This window comes from Pecten maximus, chromosome 16, assembly GCF_902652985.1.
Source record: "Pecten maximus chromosome 16, xPecMax1.1, whole genome shotgun sequence".
NCBI lineage: Eukaryota > Metazoa > Mollusca > Bivalvia > Pectinida > Pectinidae > Pecten > Pecten maximus.
This window is the reverse complement of record NC_047030.1, coordinates 28,870,161-28,882,786: the sequence shown is the minus strand read 5'-3', so window position 1 is coordinate 28,882,786 and position 12,626 is coordinate 28,870,161. Positions and strand designations below refer to the sequence as shown.

At 36.8% G+C, this 12,626-nt stretch overlaps 1 protein-coding gene across 1 annotated transcript in view; it reads left to right on the top strand.

Annotated features, from left to right (window-relative positions):
- The window catches only part of LOC117345333, a 60,637-nt gene that overhangs the window by 26,537 nt on the left and 21,474 nt on the right, over positions 1–12,626 (top strand). Inside the window, exon 4 of the mRNA XM_033908400.1 lies at positions 10,623–10,808. Within this exon, the coding sequence (XP_033764291.1) occupies positions 10,623–10,808 (186 nt within the window). The remainder of the gene's footprint in view (positions 1–10,622; positions 10,809–12,626) is intronic.

The window sequence follows — 12,626 nt, the reverse complement described above, 5'->3', positions numbered from 1 at the left end:
CGAGATTGATAGTTGGTAGTATACAGGTGACAGGAATAATATTGACGAGATTGATAGTTGGTAGTATACAGTTGATGGGGAATAATATTGAAGAGATTGATAGTTGGTAGTATACAGGTGATGGGGAATAATATTGACGAGATTGATAGTTGGTAGTATACAGGTGATGGGGAATAATATAGACGAGATTGATAGTTGGTAGTATACAGGTGACGGGGAATAATATAGACAAGATTGATAGTTGGTAGTATACAGTTGATGGGGAATAATATAGACAAGATTTATAGTTGGTAGTATACAGGTGATGGGGATTAATATAGACAAGATTGTTAGTTGGTAGTATACAGTTGGAGGGGAATAATATAGACAAGATTGATAGTTGGTAGTATACAGTTGGAGGGGAATAATATAGACAAGATTGATAGTTGGTAGTATACAGGTGACAGGGAATAATATAGACGAGATTGATAGTTGGTAGTATACAGGTGACGGGGAATGATAAAGACAAGATTGATAGCTGGTAGTATACAGGTGATGGAAAATAATATAGACAAGATTGATAGTTGGTAGTATACAGGTGATGGGGAATAATATAGACGAGATTGATAGTTGGTAGTATACAGGTGATGGGGAATAATATAGACGAGATTGGTAGTTGGTAGTGTACAGGTGACAGGGAATAATATAGACGAGATTGATAGTTGGTAGTAAACAGTTGATGGAGAATAATATAGACAAGATTGATAGTTGGTAGTATACAGGTGATGGGGATTAATATAGACGAGATTGATAGTTGGTAGTATACAGTTGATGGGGAATAATATAGACGAGATTGATAGTTGGTAGTATACAGGTGATGGGGAATAATATAGACGAGATTGATAGTTGGTAGTGTACAGGTGACAGGGATAATATAGATGAGATTGTTAGTTGGTAGTGTACAGGTGACCGGGAATAATATAGACAAGATTGATAGTTGGTAATATACAGGTGACCGGGAATAATATAGACAAGATTGATAGTTGGTAGTATACAGGTGATGGGGAATAATATAGACGAGATTGATAGTTGGTAGTATACAGGTGATGGGGATTAATATAGACAAGATTGATAGTTGGTAGTATACAGGTGATGGGGAATAATATAGACGAGATTGATAGTTGGTAGTGTACAGGTGATGGGGAATATTAAGACGAGATTGATAGTTGGTAGTATACAGGTGATGGGGAATAATATAGACAAGATTGATAGTTGGTAGTATACAGGTGATGGGGAATAATATAGACAAGATTGATAGTTGGTAGTATACAGGTGATGGAGAATAATATAGACGAGATTGATAGTTGGTTGTATACAGGTGACGGGGAATGATATAGACGAGATTGATAGTTGGTAGTATACAGTTGGAGGGGAATAATATAGACGAGATTGAAAGTTGGTAGTGTACAGGTGATGGGGAATATTAAGACGAGATTGATAGTTGGTAGTATACAGGTGAGGGGGAATAATATAGACGAGATTGATAGTTGTTAGTATACAGGTGAGGGGGAATAATATAGACGAGATTGATAGTTGCTAGTATACAGTTGGAGGGGAATAATATAGACAAGATTGATAGTTGGAAGGATACAGGTGACGGGAATAATATAGACGAGATTGATAGTTGGTAGTATACAGGTGAGGGGGAATAATATAGATGAGATTGATAGTTGGTCGTATACGGGTGACGGGGAATAATATAGACGAGATTGATAGCTGTCGGTTTGAATAATTCAATAAAATATTGTAGGAAAATTTGATGCTTAGAAATGTTTTGAATGAAGTGGATATGGTTGTTACAAAAATAATTTCTTCAGACATTAAATCAGAATATCATCAGCGACAAATTATTCAGCTTTCTTGTCATGATTACAAGTTTTTAGTCTTCAGTTTTCTCGTCAAGTTTTTAGGTCATCTGGTCCCCCGTCTGCCATCTGCCCTTGCGCCGTCCGTAAGCTATTTCAAAACGACTTCTCCTTGATAACCAGAAGGTTGAGGGAACTGATATTTTACATGTAGCTTCCTTGGGTAAAGCTCTACCAAGTTTGTTCAAATGGATGACCTTGACCTTCTTTCAAGGTCACAGGGGTCAAATAGAAAAAATCTTGAAACAACATCTTCTTACTAACCAAGAGGCCAAGGGACTTGATATTAGGCCTGTGGCATGCTGGGGTGAAGGGCTGCCACGTTTGTGCAAATGAATGATCTTGACCTATATTCAAGGTCACAGGGGTAAAATAGGCTAAAATCTTCAAAAGACTTCTCAATAACCAAGAGGCCCAGAGACTTGATATTTTGTCTGTAGCATGCTATGGTGAAGAGCTACCAAGTTTGTTCAAATGAATGACCTTGACCTACATTAAAGATCACAGAGGGGACTTCCTGTGACGTCACCACGTGCAATGGACGTTTTCCAAAAAGTGCTCAGTAACTTTTCTCTGAAAACACAATTTTAGACATACCCATCGAACTTTTGTCGGATGTTATAGGGGAGTATTGCATTAGAGATCACTAAGCGAGTCATGGGGGTGAGTGTCACTACCTGGAGAGTCAGAATTGGAACACTTTGTGGGGGTGAACGCAATTCTAAATGTACCGCCAATGGCGCCAATGGTGGCTTCGCTGCGAGTTCGCCCAGCCCAATTTAGAGCTAGAGACAAACGAACTTAACACTGAAGTAAATAATATTGCCCAAAAAACATATGAACTCGAAAAAGAAACCAAAAGACGCAATATTATGGTGTTTGGTGTTCCTGAAAAAGACGGGTTTGAAACATTCGATGAAACGAAACAGACGGTAAAAACATTATTTGCTGATAAAATGGATCTCAATGAAAGTGTGGTTGAGGGACTAGAGTTTGACCACGTGCAAGGTGTTGGTCGTAAAGCAAGTAGACCCCGACCCATTTGTGTTCAATTTCTCAAATTCTCGGACAAACTCGTGATCCTAAAAGCAAAAACGAACTGGATAAAAATGGTCAGATTAGAATTAATGAAGATTTCCCATTCCAAGTAAAGGAGGAGAAGGAGAAGTTGAGCTCGTTCTTTACAGAAGCCAGAGAGAAAGGATCTAAAGTAGCAATGCGCTATGACAAGCTATTGATTGATGGAAAACTATACAGGTGTGACGACAGGGACTCGGACAACATTGTGCCAGTACAACGGTCAAATGTGCAGGATAAATAGCGGGGAGGCCAAGGTCCACAGTGTGTAAATAGTGCAGTACCAGCTACTTTTAACTCGGATAAAAACTGTTTGAAATGTATTGTGTGGAATATTGAAGGTTTATTATATAAACTCAAAAATCATTTTCATGAATTAAATGAAGTGATAAAAGATGCAGATATCTTTGCATTCACTGAAACATTTCAAAAGAAAACTAAGGAACTTAACAATGCCTTTAAGGGGTGTATTGCTTTTGAAAATATGAGAAAACTTAATCTGAATAAAGTATCTGGAGGTGTGGCTGTATTTATCAAATCCGAACTTGAACCATTTGTGACGCAAATAAAGCCTGAGAAATATGATGAAATGATATGGTTAAAGATTGACTTAAACAGAACTGGTGCTACTTCGAACATAATTATTGGGTTTGTTTATTTACCACCTGAAGGTTCAGTGTTCTATTATGATAAACAAAGGATAGTGGTATAACAATGCTTGAAACTGCCATTAACGATATGAAGAGTGAATTTAGTGGTTATGATGTTGTAGTAGCTGGTGACTTAAATGCCAAATCAGGTACCCTAAGAGACTTTATTATTGATGATGATACAAACTATATTCCTGGTCTAGGGTATGCGTATACAGACACACAAAATATGTATACAATCCGTAACAATACTGACTCACATCTAAATAACTTTGGGTATGAACTAGTTGAAATGTGTGCTGAACATAATATGTTGATCGCAAATGGGAAAATCCCTCCTGACACCGAAGGAAATCTTACATATATCAGTGGCACGAGTGGTAGTCAGATAGATTATGTGCTTGAGGATGGGACATTGTTTAGGCATGTTGAAAAATTAGATGTATTGTCTTGTGACATTTCTAAGCACTTCCCTGTATGTTTTGAGATAAAAATTGCAGACAGTCCTCTAGATAATGACCCATCTACAGACATTGGTAGTACTGTATACAACAAATTTAAGTGGAAACCTGAAAATTCAGTTACCTTCTCATCAGAAGTAAATAGCGATGAATTTAAAGAGAGGTTCAACAGTGTATTGTTAGGTGATGGTACAGATGTAGATGTCCTGACTTGTGAAATCACCAAATTACTTTGGGATGTGGGTACTTAAAAGCCAAAATGAAATATTCGAAGGTTAAGCCTACCATCCAAAATGCATTGTGGTTCGACAAAGAGTGCGAGGAATTAAAACCTAGAAAGTGTATACTTTTAAATGACTTTCGAAAAACTAATAGTCCGGAATTCTTTGAAAAGTACATCAATGCCAAAAAATCATATCAATCTACGTGCCAAAGTAAACGCAAAGACTATAATGCAACATTTGAAAGTGAGCTTACAACCTCTGCTAGCAACAAAAACTCGTGTTTTCTGGAATAAAATCAAGTGTATTCTCAAACGAGGGGACTTTGTCACTAACAATATCAACCCAAGTGATTGGAGAAATTATTTTAAAGATCTTCTGAATCCAGTAGATCAATCTGTTGAAGATGAATTCACCACACGTGTGTCAGACTTTCTATGTGAGATAATCAACACTGTGAGACGTGTGTTGCCGCCAACTTAAATTCACCACTTACATGTAATGACAATATAACGGATGATGAAGTCACGGCTGCAATCAGAAGTCTGAAAAACAATAAATCACCCGGTGAGGATGCCATTCCTGGAGAATTCTACAAAAGAACTCTACATATAGGTATGAGCAAATTACTATGTAAACTGTTCAATCTTATCCTTAGTAGTGGCAAAGTCCCAAAAGCTTGGTACACAGGTATCATTATTCCGTTATTTAAAAAAGGTGATGTCAACAACACTGGCAACTACAGAGGTATATCATTATTATCAGTAATGAGTAAAATATTTACAAAAATTGTATGTGCACATCTAACTAACTGGACAGCCAGGAACAATATTCTACCGGAAGAGCAGGCCGGCTTCCGCAAAGGTTACTCAACAGTGGACCAAATCTTCAATCTACAATCTTTAGTACAGAAATACCTGTCTAAAAAAGGAAATACGGTAAACCTCCAGTTAGTTCGAACAAAATTAAATAAATATTGACGAACCAGTTCAAATTATTCGAAATTATGCTTCAGAAAATAAGTGTGAGTTCGAACTACTCGAGTCAATATCAGCGAAAATCTCGGCAGAGTGAAATCATTAGACACAAACACATCCATCGTAAATCTGATACGTAACAACGGCGGTCTGAACAATGGCACATTTATAAGTTAGTAAAATGATAGTATTTTATTTAATTCAATGTTAATTGATCGTTAAACGTTCTTCATTTCACGATAATTATGATGGTTATTGCACGAAGCCGCTCGGTTAATGCGTAGCTACAGCAGGCCCCAAAACAGTACAGTACACGTTTCATTGTGACACAAAAGTTAAACATTTGTACAGTATAATCTTTGCATGGTTATATTTTTTATCTGAATCAGAAACTATCGCTATATTATTGTGATAAATGGTCTCTTTAATACATCTAAAGCAGTCTACATAACTTGTTGCGTTTATGAAAGCACTACTGTAAAAATAGGCGATATATGTTGGTAAAATTAGGTCAGAACATCAACATGTCTGCTTTTAAATATGCCCAGTCGTATTATCTACCAAACATAGTTGATACCTGCAAAATTATCCATCACTAATTGGGACACCTGTGGATTGTTTTGACTTAAATTGATATGAATGCTCTTCACGTCACTCAGCACGATCGGGCAGCCGATCCTTTCAACTTTACCGCAAGCGACACCTCGCGTGGCCTGCTTACCTAGCGTGAGGTCGCAGGTTTTCAGGTAATACTTTGATTGGCAATACTTAAGAGATGTCCAGTCACAATTAGATAATCATAATGCTAAGTTAACACTAGTTATATGTGAAAATACAGGGACGATTTCTTAGTTTGCCATACAGCACGAATACAAATATCGCATGTTATTTATACATTGTCGGGGCCTAAATTTGCAATCAGCTGTCTCGTGCGTGGTGTATTTTGGAATGTAAAAAAAAAACTGAATTAACGCTAAAATATGTGGCATATATTAAATCACAGACGCATTCTAATGATCACGCATACAATCTAATAACCTAGCGCTAAACGTGCTTGCTGATCAAATTTAAATGTTGGCATTTTTTCTGGGCCGGTCATCGGGGCTGAGTCGTCACGAGCTTTCAATGGAGTTTACGGGGGAAAAAATCTTACTTTACGTTCTTCATTTGACAAGTTCGAACTATCCGAAATGGTGTCAGTTATAAACAGCCAGAGGTCAAACTATTACTAGCTAAAAAATTATTGTTTTTCTAGAAAAAAATGTGTGTTCGAACTATCCGTGTGTTCGAATTAATCGGAGGTTTACCGTAAGTTTTACTGTGCATTTGTGGATTTTGCCAAAGCGTTTGACTGTGTCGACCAAAATAAATTATTCTATGCAATGATACACAACAATCTACATGGACGGATATTATCTGTGCTACATGACATGTACTCGAATGTTAAGGCTGAAGTTAAACTGTCTGACGGCTCGTTATCACATCCATTTGATTGTAGTTCTGGAGTGAGGCAAGGATGTATTTTAAGTCCACTACTATTTGCCATTTATATTAACGAACTTTCACACATGCTAAATGAGGAATTTGAGTATCGTACAGGGATCTGTGTATCAGAAGTGTTCCGAAACTTAACCCACCTGCTATTCGCAGATGACTTAGTACTGATAAGTGATACGGTTATTGGTCTACAGAGGAAACTTGACATTCTGGCAAAATACTGCAAGAAGTGGAATATGAAGGTCAACTTGGATAAAACCAATGTGATTGTGTTTAAAAATGGTGGCTATCTCTCAGCATCTGAAAAGTGGTTTTATAATGGTAACACCATCACAAATGTTAGTTACTATAAATATCTAGGGCTTCTCTTCTCGTGTCGTCTGAAATGGAGTAAAGCATGTAAAACGCTTGCCCAACAAGCGTCCAAGGCATTAAATATGGTAAAAAGTTGTCTTGTGAAACTTGGTAGAAGAGATCCCAAGGTGGCATTCAAACTATTTGATTCCATGGTTTCTCCGATTCTATTCTATGGAGCTGAAATATGGGGAACTGAATACCAAAAGGACATAGAAGCTGTCCATCAAAGATTCTGTAAATGGATCCTATGTACTGGTATCAACACCAATAATAATATAGCCATTGGAGAGTGTGGACGTCACGAGTTGTGTGTGAAGTACATGTGTAAACCAATTAAGTACTTATTGCGTCTATTCAAAATGGACCAAAATCGTCTCCCTAAACAATATTATATGATGCTCTACAATCTCAATCAACATGGAAAAACTACATGGTGCACCAAAATCAAACACCTCCTTTTTAGCAATGGTTTTGGATTAGTGTGGCAATTCCAATATGTAGGCATTTATGGAGTTGTTCAGGCGTCGACTCTGTGACATCAATTTACAAAAATGGTCGGGAGTACATTCATAACTCGTCAAAGTGTGATTTTTACTGCAAAATCAAACCGTATATCATGACAGAGCAATATTTAAGTAACATGTTGTTCACCTTAAGGTATGCCCTTGCCAATCTTCGCTGCTCCACACACAGACTAGAAATCGATCTAGGTAGGAAAATAGGCATTCCACGTGAGGAGAGGCTGTGCAAAATCTGTAATTCTAAGGAGGTGGAGGATGAACTTCATTTTATGTTGAAGTGCCCAATACTGAGGGATATACGAGTTGCATTCATTCCCCGTTGGTGCTATGTAAACCCTTCCCTAGGTAACTTGGTGAAATTACTCGGGTCAGATGATAACTTAATACTGAGAAATGTTGCAATCTTTATTAAGAAGGCAAATGATGTAAAAAATGAAATATTAACCATGACATAATAGTCCTCAGGCATTATGCCAGTAAAACAACTAATTCTGGAATTACTCAATTACAACAAACATATAGCTTAATATGACACTTTAAGAGACTGAAGTCAAATATATCAATTTGTGAAACCAAAATAGTTAATAGATAGCATGAATTAACTGAAGTACAGTGAAATTCCAAGATGAACTGAAATATTGAGCATTGGAAAACGTAATTATATCATATTAGAATTGTATATATATTTTATGTGATGTCAAAATTTATTGTATATTGAAATGGTACTGTGGGCTGGAGGCCTCTAAAGTGCAAATAAAACCATAAAAAAAAAAAAAAATCACAGAGGACAAATAGGCTTAAATCTTTAAACAATGATTTTTTGATAGCAAGAGACTCCATTATGTGATATTAGGCCAACAGCATGCTGGATGAAGGACTAGAAATTTCATTGACATAAATTAACCTAGCCTACTAAGATATTTGAATAAAGTGGTAATCAGCAAAGTATTTGCAGAAATGACCTCAATTAACTTCAAAGTTGCTGTAGAGCCATGTGAGCAATTCAGGCCCATTGGGCCTCTTGATGCATCTTTCTGATCTCGCACCAAGAAATGCCCCTTTAATTACTTGCTATAGTAGTATGATGTACTCAAGGTAGTCAGAGGACCGTTAAGGCCCGTTGGACCTCTTGTTAGTCTTCAGTTTTCTTGTTAAGTTTTCAGTCTTAAGTTTTTAGCCCACCATCATCAGATGGTGGGCTATTCAAATCGCCCTGCGTCCGTGGTCCGTGGTCCGTCCGTCCGTCCGTCCCTCCGTCCCTCCGTCCGTCCGTAAACAATTCTTGTTATCGCTATTTCTCAGAAAGTACTGAAGGGATCTTTCTCAGATTTCATATGTAGGTTCCCCTTGGTGCCTAGTTATGCATATCGCATTTTGAGACCTAACGGAAAACAACATGGCCGACAGGCAGCCATCTTGGATTTTGACAATTGAAGTTTGTTATCGCTATTTCTCAGAAAGTACTAAAGGGATCTTTCTCAAATTTCATATGTAGGTTCCCCTTGCTGCCTAGTTATGCATAAAGCATTTTGAGACCAATCGGAAAACAACATGGCCGACAGGCAGCCATCTTGGATTTTGACAATTGAAGTTTGTTATCGCTATTTCTCAGAAAGTACTGAAGGGATCTTTCTCAAATTTCATATGTAGGTTCCCCTTGGTGCCTAGTTATGCATATTGGATTTTAAGACCAATCGGAAAACAACATGGCCGACAGGCAGCCATCTTGGATTTTGACAATTGAAAATTGTTATCGCTATTTCTCAAAAAGTACTGAAGGGATCTTTCTCAAATTTCATATGTAGGTTCCCCTTGCTGCCTAGTTATGCATATTGCATTTTGAGACCAATCGGAAAACAACATGGCCGACAGGCAGCCATCTTGGATTTTGACAATTGAAGTTTGTTATCGCTATTTCTCAGAAGGTACTGAAGGGATCTTTCTCAAATTTCATATGTAGGTTCCCCTTGGTGCCTAGTTATGCATATTGCATTTTGAGACCAATCGCAAAACAACATGGCCGACAGGCAGCCATCTTGGATTTTGACAATTGAAGTTTGTTATCGCTATTTCTCAGAATGTACTGAAGGGATCTTTCTCAAATTTCATATGTAGGTTCCCCTTGCTGCCTAGTTATGCATAAAGCATTTTGAGACCAATCGAAAAAAAACATGGCCGACAGGCAGCCATCTTGGATTTTGACAATTGAAGTTTGTTATCGCTATTTCTCAGAAAGTGATGAAGGGATCTTTCTCAAATTTCATATGTAGGTTCCCCTCGGTGCCTAGTTATTCATATTGCAATTTGAGACTAATCGGAAAACAACATGGCCGATAGGCAGCCATCTTAGATCTTGACAATTGAAACTTGTTATCGCTATTTCTAAGAAAGTGCTGAAGGGATCTTTCTCAAATTTCATATGTATGTTCCCCTTGGTCCCTGGTGTTGCATTTTGGGACCAATCCGAAAGCAACATGGCGGACAGACAGCCATTATCGCTAAATCCTAAATTTTATATATAGGTACCCCTTGTTTGAAAAGTACTAGAGGGCTGTTTCTGAATTTACACAGATTAGTAAGACTTAGAAGGGAAAAGTAGAGAAAAGATCAATCTGACATGGAACCTATAAAGATCATTCAATGGTGGGCGCCAAGATCCCTCTGGGATCTCTTGTCTTGTTAACTTTTCAGTCTTCAGTTTTCTCGTTAAGTTTACAAAATGAAATGTAGGTCACTAGAGCCTGTTTGATTCAGTTTTCCCTTAAATTTTGGCTGCATTGGGGTCTTAATGACAGGAAACAGATATAGTAACATCCTGTTTTACAGATATTTTTAGCTCTCCTTTCTGTATAAGTATAATGAAATGCTTAAAGTGTGGATTTGAGGGAAGGTTTTGTTTTCCCTTGACTATGCTTATTTCTCTTGCTTTAAAGTCTTGTGATTCTGTTTGTTTTCAGGTTCGACTCATCATTACTTCTGTACTTAGTCCATTTATGATAGTGCTAGCCATTCTCATAGCTAAACACTATTTTGATTCCGGACGTTTGATTTTCCGTACTGTGGGAGCTCAGACGTTGATGCAGCGAATGTGTTGGACTATATTTGGTTACTTTGGGATGCTGAAATTTGACCTACAGCTCAGTGTAAGTACTTAATCAATGTCCGTCCTGTTTGACCGTCAGCTCAGCGTTATTACTAATTATGTCCGTCCTGTTTGACCTACAGTTCAGCGTTAGTACTAATTACCCAATGTCCGTCCTGTTTGACCGTCAGCTCAGCGTTATTACTAATTATGTCCGTCCTGTTTGACCTACAGTTCAGCGTTAGTACTAATTACCCAATGTCCATCCTGTTTGACCTACAGTTCAGTGTTCATTATATTGTAACTGAGCCATCGCATCATTATATTGTAACTGATCCATTGTCATCATTATATTGTAACTGATCCATTGTCATCTTTATATTGTAACTGATCCATCGTCATCATTATATTGTAACTGATCATGATCCATTGTCATCATTATATTGTAACTGATCCATTGTCATCATTATATTGTAACTGATCCATTGTCATCATTATATTGTAACTGATCCATTGTCATCATTATATTGTAGCTGATCCAGTGTCATCATTATATTGTAACTGATCTATTGTCATCGTTATATTGTAACTGATCCATTGTCATCGTTATATTGTAACTGATCCATTGTCATCATTATATTGTAACTGATCCATTGTCATCATTATATTGTAGCTGATCCATTGTCATCATTATATTGTAGCTGATCCATTGTCATCATTATATTGTTACTGATCCATTGTCATCATTATATTGTAGCTGATCCATTGTCATCATTATATTGTAGCTGATCCATTGTCATCATTATATTGTAGCTGATCCATTGTCATCATTATATTGTAACTGATCCATCGTCATCATTATATTGTAACTGATCCATTGTCATCATTATATTGTAACTTATCCATCGTCATCATTATATTGTAACTGATCCATTGTCATCATTATATTGTAACTGATCCAGTGTCATCATTATATTGTAACTGATCCATTGTCATCATTATATTGTAACTGATCCATTGTCATCATTATATTGTAATCGAGCCATTGTCATCATTATATTGTCACTTATCCATTGTCATCATTATATTGTAGCTGATCCAGTGTCATCATTATATTGTAACTGATCCATTGTCATCATTATATTGTAACTGATCCATTGTCATCATTATATTGTAGCTGATCCATTGTCATCATTATATTGTAGCTGATCCATTGTCATCATTATATTGTAACTGATCCATCGTCATCATTATATTGTAACTGATCCATTGTCATCATTATATTGTAACTGAACCATTGTCATCATTATATTGTATTCGAGCCATTGTCATCATTATATTGTCACTGATCCATTGTCATCATTATATTGTAGCTGATCCAGTGTCGTCATTACTTTGTAGCTGATCCATTGTCATCATTATATTGTAGCTGATCCATTGTCATCATTATATTGTAGCTGATCCAGTGTCATCATTATATTGTAGCTGATCCATTGTCATCATTATATTGTAACTGATCCATTGTCATCGTTATATTGTAGCTGATCCATTGTCATCGTTATATTGTAGCTGATCCATTGTCATCGTTATATTGTAACTGATCCATTGTCATCATTATATTGTAACTGATCCATTGTCATCATTATATTGTAACTGATCCATTGTCATCATTATATTGTAGCTGATCCATTGTCATCATTATATTGTAGCTGATCCAGTGTCATCATTATATTGTAGCTGATCCAGTGTCATCATTATATTGTAACGATCATGTCATCATTATATTGTAACTGATCCATTGTCATCATTATATTGTAACTGATCCATTGTCATCATTATATTGTAACTGATCCATCGTCATCATTATATTGTAACTGAT